The 17905-nt window shown below is 51.3% G+C and overlaps 1 protein-coding gene across 7 annotated transcripts in view; it reads right to left on the bottom strand.

Annotated features, from left to right (window-relative positions):
• Positions 1 to 3416: 3416 nt before the first annotated feature.
• The window catches only part of BAZ1B (bromodomain adjacent to zinc finger domain 1B), a 50558-nt gene continuing 36069 nt past the window's right edge, over positions 3417 to 17905 (bottom strand). For 3 of the 7 annotated variants that reach the window (XM_037375163.1, XM_037375161.1, XM_037375164.1), the window contains 6 exons: positions 14089 to 14236; positions 12474 to 12621; positions 10559 to 10677; positions 8036 to 8187; positions 6253 to 6374; positions 3417 to 5640 (listed from right to left, as the gene is read on the bottom strand). In XM_037375163.1, coding sequence (XP_037231060.1) covers positions 5274 to 5640; positions 6253 to 6374; positions 8036 to 8187; positions 10559 to 10677; positions 12474 to 12621; positions 14089 to 14236 — 1056 coding nt within the window. In that variant the 3' untranslated portion in view covers positions 3417 to 5273. Of the gene's footprint in view, positions 5641 to 6252; positions 6375 to 7559; positions 7746 to 8035; positions 8188 to 10558; positions 10678 to 12473; positions 12622 to 14088; positions 14237 to 17905 lie in introns of those variants that run through there. The other 4 variants (XM_037375162.1, XR_005102226.1, XM_037375166.1 and 1 more) reach the window with 4 other exon arrangements.

Below are 17905 nucleotides of genomic sequence, written 5' to 3'. Positions count from 1 at the left end.
TGCCTTCCCCATTGTCCGGAGGGAAATTCAAGCCTCAGCTGGTGTTGCCGGGGCTGGTGGGGGGAGCCAGGACTGTCCTCTCCACGCTGGGCAGCAGCGGTGGGTGTCCCTGGGCTGGGTGGCTCTGCCGGGGGCTCGGCAGTGGGGGCTGCTGCCCACCCTGCCCTGAGACACCTCGGCTCGGGGGAGCCAGCTCGTCCCTGGAGGGTTTGAGGGGCTGGTTTGCCCACTGCCCCACGGGACGTGCAGGGGGCTCCCAGTGCCGGGGAGGAGTGAGAGATGGGCTTTGCCCCACGGTGGGCAGGGCGCTGTAGCAGGGACACAGGCTCAGACTTGTCCATCACCTAATTGCCTGCTAATTAGTCAGCATGCAGGCTGGGACAGTGCTGGGCCCCAGTGAGGGTCTCAGGGGCCCTGTCCCTCTCCACTAGGGAGCAATAAGCCAGCGAGGGACCTGCCTTTGATCACCCAAATTAGCACCTGCTGCCTGCCCACACCAACAGCCCTTGGCCCTTGCCCCAGCAAAGCCCTTGTAGCGCAGAGCCCCGTGTCAGGGCTGCAGCCAAAGGAGGTGCAAGACCCCCCCACCCCGAGCCGGAGGTGGCGGCAGGGGCTGGGTGCAGTGGCCCCTCGCCTGCAGCCGCACTGCGCTGGGGCTTTGTGCTGCCATGATTGATGTGAAGCGCCTTTCATCCACCCCCCACGCCTGGGGGTCCGGGATGGCGGGAGAAGTGACTGATCTGAGAAAAGCCTTGGCCTCCCCCCGGAGCCAGCCCGGCAGCTGAGGTGCGAAGGAGCCCACGGTGGTGGCGGTGGGATGCTGTGGGGCTCGCGCCTGATTTGGGGTGCTGGGGGGCAGGCATGGCCCTGGCTGGGCCGGTGGGCACCCAGCCCCTTCCCCAGGCTGGTGGTGGTGCCAGGGCAGGGACCCCACTGGGCTCCCACCGCTGGGGGGGCTGCAGCCACACGGGTTCCCCCCAGCTGCCACGGGAGGATTTGTTTGGGCAGGTAAAAGGGCAGTGACCTGGGGCGAGGGAGTCAATATTGGCTGGGGACGGGCTCCAAAGTCCAGCCCGGGGAGCCGGGCACGGCGCGGCGAGGGGGCTGCCCGGGGAGGGGGTGCAGGGCTGCTCGCTGTGCTGGACCCCCGCCCCGCGGCGCTGAGTCCGGAGCCAGCTCGGTGCCCCATCGGCTCGCAGGCCAGAGCCCTGGCGGGGTGGCGGTGCTGGGGCACCCGGTGGGGACCGCCTGCCCTTGAGCACCCCGGCACCTGCCAAGCAGCTCCGGCCTCAAGCGCTCGCCCAGATAACCGGCCCCACCAGGCCCCAGCTATCGGCTGTGGGGCGGCCGCCGGCGCCGGACCACCACCCACTATCAGCCCCGGCAGCCCGGCTGGCTCCAGCAGAGCCAGCACCGAGCTGCTGGGCATGGCTGGCCCCACTGGGGAGGTGGCTTGTCCACAGCGACTGCCCCGAAGCAGAGCTGCCCTTTGGAAGGGCTCTGTGCCAGGGGACACCAGCTGTCCCCTTGTCACAGCTGCTTTCAACCCTGTGCCGGGAGGCTCAGCCTTCCCCTGTATCCCCCGGCCCCAAGACCATCCCTGCATCCCCTCTCCATCCTACATGGAGCAGCCCCTAAGGCAGCCAAGCACAGGCTACGGCAGGGCCGGGGCAGCTGTGGAAGCCCCTCTGCAAGGGGCAGGCCGGGCTCAGCGTTGTCCCCTCCCTGCAGGAGAAGCCCCCCAGTTCGGGCACCACTGCCACGGCTGCCCATGCCCAGTGCTAGCAGGAGGGGCAGCTAGCGAGGGCCGGCACTGGGCGAGAGCGGGCTCAGAGCACCCCAAGGTCCAGCTGAGCATGGAGAGGTCACGCCTGGTGCCCTCCACACTCACTGAGCTGTGGACATGACACCCCCCCCCCCCGCCCCCACAAAGTTTCCAGTAGCAGCAGAAGGGAAGCTGCTGTACTCTGGGAACATGCTAAAAATCCCAGGCTGTTAATCGGTTAACAATAATTAAGCCTTGAAGAAGCCAAGGGGGGACCAAGCTCAAGGCTCCTTGCCTGCTGCACCCCTGCGCCTCCTCCTGAGGCCATGCTGGAGCCCCAGAGAGCAGGGGTGCCCCACGGGGGCTTGGTGGTGGCCAGCCTCCACGAGGTGGTGGGTACAGCTGGACGGGTGCCTCCCCCTGCCCACAGTGCCAGGGGGCAGCAGGGCCACAGCTGCCTGCCAGCCCCACGCTCGCGCCTGCCAGGTGTGGGGACGGTATTTATAGCCCCTGCCCAGGACACTAATGCCATGCAGGGGCTGCTATAAAAAGCAAGTCTCCAAAAAGGTCTTGGAGCAGACGCTGGTGTGAGGTCTCCACGCTGGGGCCTGGAAACATCCCAGCCTGAGTCACACTCTGATTCACCCAGGTCCTGCTGCATGCCCAGCAAACCAACCAGCTCTTGCGGATAGGGGATGAGGCTTCTCTAGGGAAAGCAGCATCTGTCGCCAAGAGCTTCGAGCCCTGAAACCCGTCAAGGGATTTCCTCTGTCCAGCAGAGCTAGACCTGGCTGGAAGGCTCCCAGCTCAGCTCCTGAGCAAGGAGTATGATGAACGCACCCAAGAAACCATCAACCTCCTCGCAGTGCAGCACTGGTTCACCACCTCCCCAGCCCATCCTGCCTTTGAAGCTCACCATGTCAGAGCACCCAGCACATCCCCGTTAGGCTGCGGGGAGCAGGGTGGTGGGCTGGGAGCTGTGCCTTCAGACGCTGCAGGAACGGTCCTTGCTAATCTCTGAGCTGCAGCCAACAAAGCTGTGGTTGCAAAACACACATTAACAAAACAAGGGAAGCAGTTTTGATGGCTGTTCAGCCAGGCAATGCTGGGGTGAAAAAAAGGAGACATTTCAGCTTCCCCCCCCCCAGTATTCCCTTCAGGCGAGCTACCCAGTGCCACCCTCCCCGCTGTAGCAGGAGGACCAGTCAACCCCAGGACTGCTCCTGCATCCTTGGTGACCTCCTCCTGCCCAGGGGCAGAAGAGCACAGCCCCACAATGGACAGGGCCAGCTCGGAGCACACACGCCCGCACCGGCACGGTGCCTCCTGCCCGGCACAGCTCGGGGAAAGGGCAGCACGGCTGCAGCAGCAAGGCACAACCCAGCTGCCATACTGGGAACAAAGGCAGGCCCAGGGGGTGGTACAGCCAGACCTCAGTAGGAGGCTTAAAAGATGGTTCTTTGGAGTCGTTAGCTGACCTGACCCAGACTCGCTGTTGCCTTTGCCTCGACCCCTTGGCCCTGTGGCTCCGTTTCCCTTCAGAAGGCAGCAATGTCATGTCTGACAGGGGCTCTGGGGAAGGCAGAGGCGAGACGTCGCAGACAGTACCACACGAACACTGGGTGCCCACAAAGGACTCGCTGCAAGCCAGTTTTACAAACACAAGTACATAATGTTTATTTTTAACTTTCCAATTTATTACAAGTACAGCCCTTAGCAGAAACCCCCTCCCCCCCAAATGACATTTATTTTAAAAAAACCTTACAGTTCCAAAGGTTTCACCATGTAGGACCTGCAGAAAATGTTCTCTATGAACAGGACAAAACAAAGCCTCTGAAGGGGACGTGCGAAATACAAATGTCAGTGCTATTCTGTGGGGCAGGGGCTGAGGCTGGGGAGAGGTGAAGAGGGAAGTGGCTGGAAACCTGCCTAGTCTCTGCAGCCATCAACAGTCCAGAACTGAAACAAATACCTGTTAAAAAAATCCTAGAAAGTTCATAAAACTAGGCTGCAATTTTTCATCAATAATTCTTTTCTTCTCAAATCACAGGACCTGCAACATTGGCTTTTACTTTTCTGTTACAAAACCAGTATAAAGCAGCCCTGTGGCTGGTTTGTTCCAAATTGGACTTGTATAATAAAAAGTTTGAGCCCTGATTGTATGATCAAAACCTGTCATGACAGAGAGGGAAAGGCGATGAAAAAACACTGACTTTTCTCTAAGAAAAAGGCGTCTCTTGGGCGGCAGGACCTGCTGCTGGGGCTGCGGCAGAGCAGCCTCCCAGCAGGATCAGGCTGGTCAGCCAGTGCAGGACGGTCCTCGCAGTGCTGGGGGAGTGCGAGGGAGGTGAGCTAGGGAAGGTATTACTATAAAACATGGTGAGAGCGTGGCTAGAGAGGGACTGGGAGACCCCCCCCACCAACAATTCCCCCGATGTAACTCCAGCTACTGGTAGGAAAATTAATTTTTAAGAGGGGGAAAATATAAAGCAAACACAATTTCATATAAACTGTACATGTGCCAAAGCAAGACAACAGTATCTTACAGGTGTTCTTTGTACAAGATCACAGCTAGAAACAAGCCACTTTTAACTAGAAAATTAATTTAAAAAGTTACACAGAACATGTTTCTGCTGCTCCCCTTGCCCTGGAGCTCCCTACAGGGTGTGCAGAAAACCACGCTCTCTGGTATGCTTCTGGCACTCGGTTCATCCAAGGGGCTACGTGATTGTGTGCTGTTCAAGGTGAGCAGGGAAGCCATCTGCCTCCTCTTTGCCGTGTACATGTGAAGATCTGAGCTCAGAAGAACCCTCTTTGGAGCGCAACCTCCAGAGATTGCTCGCCGAGAAGAGAGAGAGGGAAAAAGCAAGAGCACCTCGAAGCCAATTGTGTTAGGATGCTGGTGAAAGCTGTATCTCCATAAATGTAAGTGCTTGCTTGCCCTATGCAGCCCTTCAACTGGGGGCTCAAAATTAACACCATATAAATATATACATACAAGAACTAGCAGCCCATTGGCCTGATCACACCCAGCCCTTCGGTGAAGCAATATGATCCCTCCCCGCGCCAGCTCAAGGCTGGTTTCACATCACAGGCCGCAGATGGCAGAGGTGGCAGAGGTCCCACCACGCTCCGGCGCTGGCTGCTTGCAGAGGGGAGGAAGCAGCTCGTCCCAAGGAAGCTGACAGCGCCTGAGCTGGCACAGGCTTTGTGCTCCCCTGCCCAGCCCTGCCCCTTGCCCTCCCACCTTCCCCTCCTAGCAGGACAGGCTCCTGAAGAGCTCTGTGGCCTTTGCAGGAAGCAGCAAGTCATCTCCGCTCAGTCAATGGATGACCAAATACTTGAGGAAACTGCAGAAAAATTAAAACTAGGACGGGCCCAAGGAAAAGGCTGGATTAATAGAGAAATGCCTGCTGCTTCCCAGCTCCCTCCAGACAACCGATCCTGCTGCATGGCAGCACCAGACGGCCTGCTCCAGCTCTGGCTCTCCCCCTAGTCTCCCCATCCCTCATTTCTTCCTTTTCCGACCCCGGGAATGTTCAAGGGGCTCTGACTCACTGTCCCCTTCCTGCTCCTCCAGTCCCTGGCACCTGGCAGAGAGCTTCTGGCATTTCCTGCGTGCATACGTGTAGCCAGGCAGGTGTTTGTGCACCATGTCAATCAAACACTGTTCCGTCTTCTCCAGGCAGGACAGTACGTGACTCCCATTCTGGTTGTAGCGCTCAGCGTTGGAGAACACCTGCTTGATGTCGGAGAGGAACTCCTGCACCGAGCGGTAATTGCCACAAGAGCACTTGCTCTGCATAGTCTGGAAGTCCATAGGGTTGCTGATGACCTCAAAGTAATCTTCAGCTTCCTCCGTGGTCACTGGCTCCCTGCCGAACGAAGAGCCACAAAGACAGGAGGAAAATGACGGCCCCAGCCACACGCAGTGCAGAGCTGTAGAGGAGCAAGAATCACCCCCACCCCCTTCGCTCAAGCAGCAGCCCTGACCCGCACCCCCACGGCGCCATAACAAGCCCAAGCAGCACCTCAACAGTGCTACAGTCACGTCAGCCCTGCGGTGGCCGCGGCATGATGACGGGAAGGACAGCAGCTTGTCCTTCTGCCCAGAGAGCTGGTCCAGGCACGGGGACTGACATGTGGCAGGTATGGCTGCCTCCTCTCAGTCACTAGAGTGCCCTGCAAATCCTGGGGGCTGCAGAAAGCACCCACCCCACCCTCCCCCTCTTCGGTCCAGAGCCTATCGCCCTGTTACACCACCTCAGAAGGGCCCCACGTCTTCAGTCCAGCAGAGGACTGAGAGAGCATGGTGGTTTCTTCTGGAGCAGCTTCACTGCCTTCCTTCCCATCCATAACTTGCTTTTGAAACCCCATTCTTGCAGCCAGCGAGTGGATGCGGCAGGACTGCAGCACGGCCAACCCACACCTACACACTGCCTGCAGACAGTCCTGCGCCCACGGAGAAGGCTGCCACCTGCCCTCACCTGAAGGGCCAGCTAAAGCGGTACTTGATCAGCTTGCTGAGGATTTCCTCACACTTCTGCAACTCAAGGCTTTGGCGACGTGCCGTCTTCTTTGTTTGAAGGACCTGCCCACACAATGGATGCTGTTAAAAAACAGGGAACCACTACGGGCTTTAGTGTTCAGCAAACAGTTTTGAGGCCAAAGCAGCTAGTTCTTAGCAGAGCTTCTTTTCAATCCTCCTGCATACAAGCCAGTGTCTTAACGATTGGGGATATGTCGTACTGCTGCACAAAGTTCTAATCGTTCAAATGCAGTCATCTTCCACAATAATCAAGAGGCAAACCGCTCTGCTGCAGGACCTCTGATGGTAACAGCCAAGACAGACAGTGGCAGCTTGAGTTACAGAACAGGAGCCCCATCCAGAAGCTCTGGTGGGAATAACTCACAAGCAGCCCGTCTTTTCTCTGAGGGCAGCAAGCTTTTTCAAGACAGTTTCAAAGACAATATGGTCAAAACAAGCAGCCAAAGAATAAACGAGTGAATCGGAGAGCATAAATTCCCTCCCCCCCCCTTCTCCGAGCCCCCGGCAGACAGCATGCAAGAGGCAGAGGGAGAAAGCACTTGTGCTGCCGTACTGACACTGCAGAGCCAACCGTGCCGTTTTAAATACCAAAGAGCAGCTGATGCCTCGAGCACTGCTGTCCCGTACACAGGCTGAACACAAGGTCAGCCATTTGTCCTGGGATCCGCAGCAGGTCAGCCACCAGTACAGGGACATCCCCTCAGCTCGCAAGGCATCACTGCTTAGGGTACGTCAGATGATGGGAAGGCTCCGCAACACGGGGAACTATTCCTGACCCAGCTTTGCTCTCTTCCCAGGAAAAATGGTAAACGAAAATCTCCTCTTCCCCAAGTCAGTGTTTTGTCAGAGCCCCTGACCCAGTTCCAGTAAGATTTTCTCCACTTGAATATCCCTCTAGGCTGGCTGTGGTAGCCCATGCTTGCTGGTTTGGTTGCCCTCCAATCTGTAACGCAGACCAGCTAAAAGGACACTGCAGATCCACCAGCCAGCCCACCCACAACCAGCATAAGTAGCAGGGAGCCCAAAGATCACAATCAAGACCCCTCAAGAAGAGTGACAGGATATACCAGCACTACTAGTGCCAGTCAGCGGACAGATGGCAGATCTAGCAGAGGCTTGTGACGTGGCCCACAGCGCTAGAGTATCCTCACGTATCCCCTGTGGCGTGTCCCTCCCCAGGACAAACAGCACAGCACACTGCAGCGCCACCCCGCCTAGCGCGCACACATGCACAAAACTGCTCTGTTCAGGAGCATACAGTTTTATTTTTTGAATGTCAAGTGAAACCTAAACCAGCCAAATTATGTCCTGGAGGTTGGGGAGTGACCATACGGACAACAACTGTCAGAAAACAGCCAAGGCTGGGGAGCAAGGGTCCAACATTGCTGGCATTCTCTGACCATCCAGGACCCCCTCAGTCCTCCCACCTCTCTGCAGAGACATATGGATACTATTTAAAACCCTTTAACAAGCTGCAGGCTGCCTGCTACTCAAGGGGGACAATGTGTGAAAGCGGCTGGGGAAAGATGCCTGGCATATCTGCTCCATTTGTACTGGGCCCTTAAGGATATGCCTCCTTTGTTAACCCGCCCCCAGCCCAGCCCGGGTTTCACAATATGATTCAGAGTATTTCTCTGGGAAGGGGAGGGAAGGAAGCATGACACCCATTTCGTTTATAACTCATGATGTGAGCAGCCTCCGGGGAGCAATTTGGCTCTTACCAGCTCATCAATGTCTGCGCCGTTGACAGGTGCAGCCCGCTGCCGGGGTCCCCTGGCAGGGTGCAGTGACTGCTTCTTCCTTTGGTGCCTTCCCTGCCTCGAGGAGTACATGGCTGTGCTCTGCTTGCCCCGGGCTGCCTTCCTGGGTCTCACTGAAACACATAAATCATGAACTCAGAGGAATGGGTTAACCTGGAAGCAGATCACAAGCCCTTTGCCCAGCCACTACGCACCAGGCAGAGACTGGCTCACAGTACAGAGGAGCTAGTGAACCCACGGACGACTGCAACAGCCCAGCTTCGTCAGCCCGTGCTCACTCAACACATGCTCATGTCAGCTGTGCTTGATACCATTTCCAGATGAGATAAGTGGGTAATCGCCTCCCGTCCAAAAAGAGGCCATTGCTGTCTGGCAACAGCCCTCTACTAAAGGGTGGTCACACACACCAGCCAACGGCACTGGCAGATTGTCAGCTCCAAGGGAGACCTAGGAGCTTCCAGCTTCTCTGCCGCAGGTAAGGCTGGCCCAGGGCTGCAACAGCAAGCCCCTCTGCCTGCAGGGCCAAGTGCCAAGAGTGATGCATGAAGACTCGAGGGAGGGCAGGGGAAGTAATGCAAGGACAACTGTCTCAAACATAACTGCAACATCCCTTCTGAAAGCACCAGGAGCAGAAACTTGCAGTTTCCCCTGTTTCCGGCTCCTCACTGGTTCGGGGAGGGACGCTTTACCAAGCATTTACAAGTGACCCACAAAGTGGGATAAGCCAGTTGCTAAGCCCCCCCTGAAAAGTGAACCTTGTGCAGGGGAAGTGTCGAGTTACTGCAGTCAGAAGCTGCTCCATGTGCAAGTGGGAAACAATGGAATTTTATTCCTCAGGACCAGGGCTGCTGCATTATATCCCACAGAAAGGCCCCTGCCTGTTTGTTAGTCTGCCTGTCAGACCTTCACACTGATAAAAATGCAAGTGTGCTGACACACTCCCTTGTCTTAAGTTTCTTTCATGACTCCTCTGTATCAGGAGAATGTGTTGGTGTTCCCCAGCCAAGCTCCTTCCATCTGGTCACAAGTGCTTGAGCAAGCCGTATCCAGGGGGCTGTAGCATTTCATCTGTGGCCTCTAATGCAGCCCTGTCCAATAAATCATCTTGCCGGGCCCCCCACATGAGGAACGTGCGTTAGGGCAGTGGGACGTCTGCCTGCTGTCGCTCTGCTTGTGTCTCAAGCGTGTGGCACGTGTTAAATGTCTGACAATCCAACATTCTAGGTTATATGCCTCAGGATAAACACCATGAGGATTAATAGGACTTCTCTATTAAAACAAAAAGTTTTCCACAGTGACCTTTCCATGTTAATGCTCTTTCAAGCCAGGGGTTGCATTTAGCACTTTATTTTTAGTGACTGTAGCCCTCTTTTGCTATTGTTTGGAAACCTTGGCTCAGCTCCTGACTTGGCTGTGCAACATAGGCTGAACACACTCCAAGTGTGGACATGGATACACCGCAGAACAACAAGCAGTGTACATAGCCAGGGTATCAGTGAACATCCCTGAAACCAGAATAAAGCAAGGGAATCAAGACTGATAGATCTGGATGGAAACCCTCGAAAGAACATGGGATAATCCTTTGGGTCTCAGTCTCCAGATTCCACCATCTACCCTGGTTAAGACAAATTGAAGTTAATTTTATGTCAGTCACGGGCATTTTGACAGAAAGCAAATGCTGGCAGTGTGCCATTTCAAGACCGACCTTCAGTGCATCAAGTTGCCCAAATGAGGGAGAGTCGAATTCCCCTAAAAACAAAGTGGATACATACACTAAAAAGTGGTTAAGTGGAGAAGCAGTCAGCGAGGAGTCTAGAAAATGCTCTTTTATTCCACACAGCTGCCCAGGAATGCACCAGTTATGCATCCCAAGTAGTCTCTGTATGCAATCAAAGGGTGCTGGCGGTCCAGGCCACGCTACACCTCAAGTACTGTGCCTTACCACAGGAACTGGGCAGAGGAAGCACTGGTCTTGCTATTTGAAAATGCCTCCTTGCCACATCACTAGAAATTCTGCACTTAAGAGGTTGTGAGCTGATGGAAAGGGAAAAAGGAAAGGGGGCTGTGATTAAAGCTCCATAAGCATCTATTAACAGCATCCAGTTTACCAACAAACCCTGTGGGCGCAGAGACCGCCGGTACCAGTAACTGATAATGCTGTTGCCCCGCTGCAGCCTCTGCTGACCACCTCACAGCACTCTTAACAGTCTTGGCAGCGTCCCCAGGGGAGTGACAGGGCAGCAAGTGATAGCTCACTGCAGTTTCAATCTCTGCAAGCACTGACCCCATCACAGAGAGACAAGAGTTCACTCCAGCTCCCCAGGTAATGTACAGCACCACCAGAGCCTTCCCCTGTGACATCTCCCGCTGTTTCCAAGTAAGATCCTGTTCTGTGTGAGGACAAGCACAAGTTCCAAATAGGATGGACACTGAAGGCAAAGTCTTAGTATTTTACTGTACTTTCCTGCATGGTTAAAGCCTTACATTTCAGTCCAGCAACTTCATAATCTTCTTCCTCTTCCTCTTCCTCCTCAGCATCTGGTTCATCAGAAGCTTCCTCGCCTTCTTCATCCTCATCTTCATCAGAATCCTCTGCATAGTTCCTAGAGTAAGGCAGGTGAACACATCTGTTGTACCAGACCCTGGGCCCTCTGTACTGTTTGTTCACAGGCAGAGACCTGCTGACCACCTCAATGTAAAATAAATACCCAGCCTCAGACTGAAGCAGTCTGCAGCATTTCAGAGAGTATCAAGTTGTAGCCACAGCTGAAAGGGCACTTCCCAGGCTACCGTCTGAACATCTGGGCTGAAAATCCCCAACAGCTGAATCTGTGTATTTTTTGCTGTTCTAGGCACCTTGACCACATAACGGATTTTAGGATTGTGACTGCTGTACAATTACTCCTCCCCAAGAGGATATGCTGCTCTTTTACCCAGGTCTGCAGGCCTGGCCTAAGGAGTTGCAGGAGGGGGGCTTTTTTTGTTTCTGCAGGAGTATTTTACCCATTACCTCCTTCCACTGTCATGCCACTTGGATGTGCACTATAGGAAACAGAGCTCATTTAGTATTATTTGTGAGCAGAGCACCAGGCTTCTCATGTGCTGATACCAGAAGCCACAGAGACTCCCTGCCCAGGACAGTTCTGACTTCTCGCATGTGTCTGTTGAAGCATTCAAACCATTACAAAACCAGGAAAACAAAACAGCATGCACAGGCAAAAGGGGACAAAGGCAAAGCTGTTGTGAGAGTCTCAATCCTCTCGAGAAAGAGGATCTTGAGCAGTAAAAGGAGCAAGCTCCCACAGTACAGGCAGGGCAAAAGTGCTTCCAGGCTGAAATTTTTTTCCTACCTCAGCTCGAAAGACAAGAACAGAAAGCAGATAAGACAGGTGTTACCCCACCTGATGGCTCTCGTCCAGGAGCCAAGCAGCTTGCAGGTGACTCTGCCACATCAAAGTAACTATGATCTCAGGCTAGAACAGCTGCATTGAAGCCCTGTCATTTTTGTACAAGCCTGATGAACCCTTATATGGTGCCCAGGGAGTAAGTAATACTTTTAAGGCCATACACCACCTGCACATTACAAGCTAGTACACCTCCTATTGTGCTGCTGCTCTGGAAGGGAGGATCTGTTGATTGCTTATGCTTCAGATGCCATTTGATAGCCTCACCTCGCTGACAAGCGGGTAGACTCAGCACAGAGTCACAATCAACGCTGGACATACATTGTAAAAATAAAAATACATTTCACATACATTTAACTTCCAGCTTGCAATTAAAAAAACCCCAAGCCATAATTCAATCCCTTGTTGTCAGGAGGCAGCTACTAATTTCTGCTGCATAGAACAACTTTTTGGTTCTTCCTCAAATCATGTTCCCTCTCTAGCCCTACAAGGACTCCTGCCTTGTTAAGGTTTATCAGGTCCAGAAAACCACGGAGTGGCATTTTGTAGCCTGATTTGTAGTAGCACAGTAGGGACTGAGTGGCAACCTGGAGTAATGCCTGCTATAACTTGACAAGAGCACAACAGTAATTTAGCCCAGTGAACTACAGAGCTGCAATGCTACCAGCTACACTCCCATGAGAAAGCAACTCAACTAGCTGCTCAGTTAAACAACAGCCCTTAGCACAGCTGATTTTGGTTGATGTTTTGTGCATGTTTTCACTGCCAAACAAGTTATTTATTAAAACTCCTGTTGTCATGGGTCAGCATAACACAGGTGTGCTCAAAGTTACAGCTTGAAAAAACGCTTTTCTATTGTTCCAGTGTCACCGAGTTAACTAAGCTAATTTCAAACCTTTTAAGTGGGCTCTGTTTCAGGCTGTTTTGGTTGTCTTGTGAAAGGGCAGCTAGAACTGTCCCTCTGTGGCAACGCAAAGGAAAGGAGGCTCACTCACCGGCCTCGTGAGCTGCGCCTGGCAGTAGAAGGCTGACAGGCTGGGCACTGCCATTCACCATCTGGTATCTCATAGAGTGCCGGTCTCAGACAAAACAGGTGGAAGGCTTTGTTACACTCGTCACACAGGATCAGCTTGTCATCTTCACCTAGGAGAGCACAACTTACTTGTTACAAGTGCCACAGCCTGGCCCAACCTGAGAAGCAGAAGCTGCTGCAGTGCTGGGAGGTCAGGACAAAGCAAAAGAAAGATGCAAAGTACCCTCTGCCAGCAGGGACCCTTCCTTCTTGTTTTCACCACTGCAGTGCACACCAGCAGCATTCAGAAACAAAAAAGTCCCTTGCCCTACAAAGATTTCATTTGTGGCAAAGGTGGAAACCTGCCAAATTGGTTCCACCCAGGCTAAATCAAGCCAAACAAAGGGAAAGAGAAATCTGCTGCAAAGATGCCCGAGAGCCTAGCAAGGAGCTATAAATGCAGCTATTCTTATTCTAGCCTCAGTGTGGTTAACCTGCACAGCATCTTCTTTCTACTTAAGGTAGCAAGCCAAAAAAGGCAATCAGTATGCAGCAGAACTAGTCTCTCTGTGCTTCTCACTGATGCAGGGAAACATGGAGATAGTCCTGAGCCAGCTATTTCATTACTAAAGAAGAAAAAAAAAAAAGTGCAGAGAGCTTGCCAGCATCTCTTTCTCCAACATACCAGTTCTTAATTTCTGTGGAACAAAAATCTGTTAGTCTCAGGTGAGCACCCTCTTGCATTTGCCTAGAATCCCCCCTCAACAGCAAATAGGACAGGTTTTGCATTGGTTTGGAATATCCCTGAGGCTCTACAGTGAAGGAGAATGTTGTACCATTTCGGCCCTTATTTCTTTGAAGAGGTGGATGGCACAGTCTTTTGGTAAACAAAAAGTAGCCCAGCATTCCCACTGAGGTCTGTCTGCCCTCATTTCCCAGTAGTGTTTCAGCAAATAGAAAGTGAGACAAAAAGCACATGATGAGGCAGAATGTACTACCAAGCTGTTTCCTCCAGGCTTCCATCCAAAAGGAGAGGTTATGGCAGAACAAATACTAGCACTCCACCACTGGTGACAACTCTTACTATCCCCTCCACCTGCAAGACTCTAAAGCCCTTCATACTGTAGTGGATACAGAGAAGGTAGCCCCTTGCCACCTGTTCAGTTACTTCCCCAGCCTTACAAAGGACAGCTACCTCCCCAGCCTCTCCTTGCTTGTTCTTTCTGTAAAAGACGGGATTAACTGACAAGGCTCAGAGGCTCAAAGACCATTCAAACTAAAAAATGAAACAGGGAATGGAGTGGCACAAGTGTTCCCAGAAGGATCTGTAGATGACTTGTGTCTAAGTGCCCTAAATATTCAGGGGACGGCAGCTCTGCAATGTTCTGCAAGACCGTGTATCAGTTTTGTAAGAATGGTTTATTGGAGTTCGGGTCAAACGCTTCTGTGAGATCAGCGCTTCTGATTAAATCCTGATGTTCAAAACTCAAAATACAGCCAAAGACAGAGTGACAGACTACAAGGGCATGTTGCCTAAGCAGGGCATGGAGAGGTGACAGCTTCCAACTGTTGCGCAGGCGTGGGGCAGGAATGCATACCTTTCTTGCGACACACTTTGCATCTGGCATTCTCTGCTGACATATCCCACTTGATACAGGCATCCAGCATCCCGAGCAGCACGTGCATACGGGAGAAGGTCTGGGCCTCACGGATTGCTGTCTTCCACTTCTCCATGGCTGAAGCAACCTGCAGACAGACCTAACAGCTTACAACGAAGCACAGGCACAGCTTGCTACAGTCTGAAGATGTTTTTATATCCTTTAGCTGGGGCCCTTAACCAAAGCTCAACTCTATATTTCTTTTCTTCTATACAGCCTCAGCAGTCCTATTTGTGGTTTATCCATAACCAGCCTCACTGGATCAGACAGTTTGTTCATAACAGTAGAGCCCTTTTGCATTTCACGGCCAGGCTGAAACAACCTATGTGAACTCCACTAAATTCCTGCTCTGAAAGTCTAACCCAAATAATCATCAGGCTAAGAAAATAAAAGGCAGAAACCTAGAACTGTAAAACACAGGATGAAAGTTCGGAGACAGCTGGCACCAGCACTGGAGCGTGGTGTGCTGGAGCGGCCTGTGCTGCCCTCCAGCGGGTACCGCAGACACCCAAGGCCACCACAACACTCGGTCCTCCCGGTCCTCCACGCTGCTCAGCTGGCAGAGGGGACCGTGACATCAGCTACAGTCAGATTTGACAGGCAAAGCACCTGGAGCCCCAAATATGAAACCAGCTGTTTTCCTGAGACAAGATGGCCTCAGTGCACGTGAAATCCCCGAATTAGCTGCAAGTGAGGGTGAAAGCATTAAACCTGAGATTTGCATGAAGGCAACTGCTGGAGTCCGCACATAGCAAGCCTCATGTGAAATCTCAAACTCAGCTCTGGAGGTTTAGAAACAACGTTGTGGCAAATCGGAAATGCACCAGAACAGAGAAGTAATCCAGAGCCACTGCATGTTCAACTCCAACGTTAATCCTTTGCTTTACAACAATGAGGTGATGGCCTAGACATGACAGGGACATAATAGGACTCAAGTTAAATGTTCTTCTACCCCAGGAGAATGAGAAAACAAACAGTGAAGTGTCAGATGGGAAAATTTAAACTCTGCAGCTGACAGCAATTTGGGAGCCAAACAAAACCCAGGATTTTTGCAGAGTTGCACATTCTCCTCTGACTGAATTTGAGGAAGCACAGCATATATTAGATGCTTGGAAAAAAAACACAAGCTATTCTAAAATGCCAGCATCCTTGCTGCCATTGCTAGTGTGGAACCTGGAACCTGAGACATTCAAGACAAACGGAAACCTGCACAGCCTACTGTGGCAGATTACACAGCACTGTGCTATTTCTTTGCAGAACATTGTTGAGGTGCTTCACATACTGTGTAATTGATTTTCCAAGTAACTGTTCCATGGGTTTTGCTGTTAACACACTGGGTAACTGCTGGGCCAAGATAAATCTGCAAAAACTGTTGGCAAGTTTTGCTTAAGATCTTTCTCCTCAAGCCTGTGGAATTTAACAGATTTTTAGCCTTGCTTCCCAAGCATCATGAGACTATGGCATTTTAGCAGTACCATTATCAAGGGAGTTCAGACTGCCAACTAGGCAAAACAGGAGACTGAAAGAAGACTGAAAACAAAAATACTGAAGGAGAAGTCCTCAGTCACATTTCAACTTCAGTGACAGAAAATGTCTGCTTTGGTAAAGGTGGACAAACCTCCAGTTCGAAAGACTCCCCAGTTGGTATCCTAAGACGACAGAAATCCCCCTGAACAGCTGAAACTGCAGTTGCTTGGTTGTGAAGCTGGTCTTTGAGGTATTGTCTGCAGGTGAACTGACACCCTAGATTTCTCCCTTGCAAACACCACTGAAAGCCAGTGGCAGTGATGGATAATATACCAGTGTTCTTCACTATGCTCAGGTGGCTGTGCTGCAATCTCATGCTGCCAAGAGGTCACATAGTCCCTCTCCTGTTCTGGGATAGTCCAGAGCGGTACTGCCACTAGAAGTGGCAACATCTGCAGAAACAGAGATACAAGACTAATTTGCAGAAACAGCCATAAGCCAGGTCTACATCGCCGCCCAGCAGTATGCTCTCTAGCTATGTAGCTGAGCCAGCAGGAACCCTCAGTATAGACAATTATGTCAGCAAACGGGTGCTTATTAAGCCATAACTTGTTTCTCACAGGGAAAATGAGACATAACCATACCACAGGACTGCAAATTCACTTGTATAGTCTGTAAGTATATTAAGTGTGTTTTTCCAGTATGGCTATGCTGTATTTTACCTGCTTTCTCTCTCAGTGCAGTTCTGGCTCTAAAAGACTTCATAATTCTTGACCCATGCAAGAGATTTGTCTTTAAAAGCCTAGTCAGTCAGTTTTTTTTCAATGGATAACTATATCTAAGATCTGGGCTGCTCCTTCAAGGTCACCTATAAGGGTTTTCTGCTTTGGCAAAAAGAAAGCTCATTGTAGATAAACTGAGGCAAAAAAAAAACCCCAACCCCCAAAAAACCCCAAAACCACACACCCAAGAAACCAACCCCAAAATCCAACAAAAGTTGAACATTGCTTGTACTACCACAAGTGTCTAGAAAGCTCTAAGCCAGATATAAGAAAGCACTGAACCACTGCACCGCGTTAAATAAATGCTCCAGAGACATCAGCACAGGACAGAAGTTAGTGCTCTGGAGGGACATCTGCATGACTGCATACTCAGACTGGCAATACTTAAATCTGTAGCCATACACCTATAAGGCTCAGTTGTATAGCTAAGTATGCAGTCACATTAGACAAATTAGGTAATATTAGGAAAAAAAAAAAACAACTTATGATTTAAAGTACAGCAATATTCAGAAATCCTACTGTTCCAGCTGGTTTACAGAGGAGAAAGTACAAATCAGGCAGCTTCAGCCACACAGAGCACTTTGTCTAACTAGGTTGCTGTAGCTGAAAATTCTGCAATTGCTAGAATGAAGCACACTACGCAAGCCTGGCCTTACTGTAACAAATAATGCCTGGTAACCATGTTATTAAGAGAGACAGCAATGGTCTAAGGCAGAATGAAGAAACTAACCAACATTAACGATCAAAATGGCTCAATTTTCAGGCAAATAAAAGCTTGGGTTTGAAACCTGATACAGCTTTAGCAATAGTAGGGAAGTGACCAGGGCTCAAATACAGAGCTCATGCTGCTAAATTACTATCCATTTAGATGTCATAGTAAATCTGATGTTACCCTTAAAGTATGCTTTACAAGTACAACCCTTATGGTTATAGCTATAAGACACATGATAGTAGGGCACGATATGGTATTGCTGTAGATGCAGGAAATGTGATGATCCAGACACTGTCTCAGACAGAACTGATTTTTACAGCTCTGTATTCTGCTGATAGCTTTTAGGATAAGGTAGCCTTCCATTCCCTTTGCACTAAGGACTCAAAGACTCAGAGTTAACAAAGTTGAAACACTCAGGACAACTGGGAAATTGAAAATTTCTAGTGTCTATCCAAATATCTTGCTAACATGGCAATGCCACAGCATAGCAAAGACTTGATGTTCAGCATACAGTGAGATGTTAAAAAAAACCAAACCACCACACAAAAAAACAAAACAAAAACCTAAACCACACCCCAGAAAACCCACACCCAGAACCAGTCAAGCATCTAGGACTTCGGTTTTTAAGTTGGCAATTTCAAATGCTTCTGTTGTTCCAATCCTGATCTTGCTAGTTCTGCTGAAATATCAATCAGGGCAGGGGACTTGGGGGGGGCAGTGGGGAAAGTCTTGTCATGAGGCACTAATGGCTCATTCAACTTAAAGAGCATAGAAACCACCCCTGCACATTATCCCT

This window comes from Falco rusticolus, chromosome 1 (assembly GCF_015220075.1).
Source record: "Falco rusticolus isolate bFalRus1 chromosome 1, bFalRus1.pri, whole genome shotgun sequence".
NCBI classification, from domain to species: domain Eukaryota; kingdom Metazoa; phylum Chordata; class Aves; order Falconiformes; family Falconidae; genus Falco; species Falco rusticolus.
This window is presented reverse-complemented; position numbering and strand designations above follow the sequence as displayed.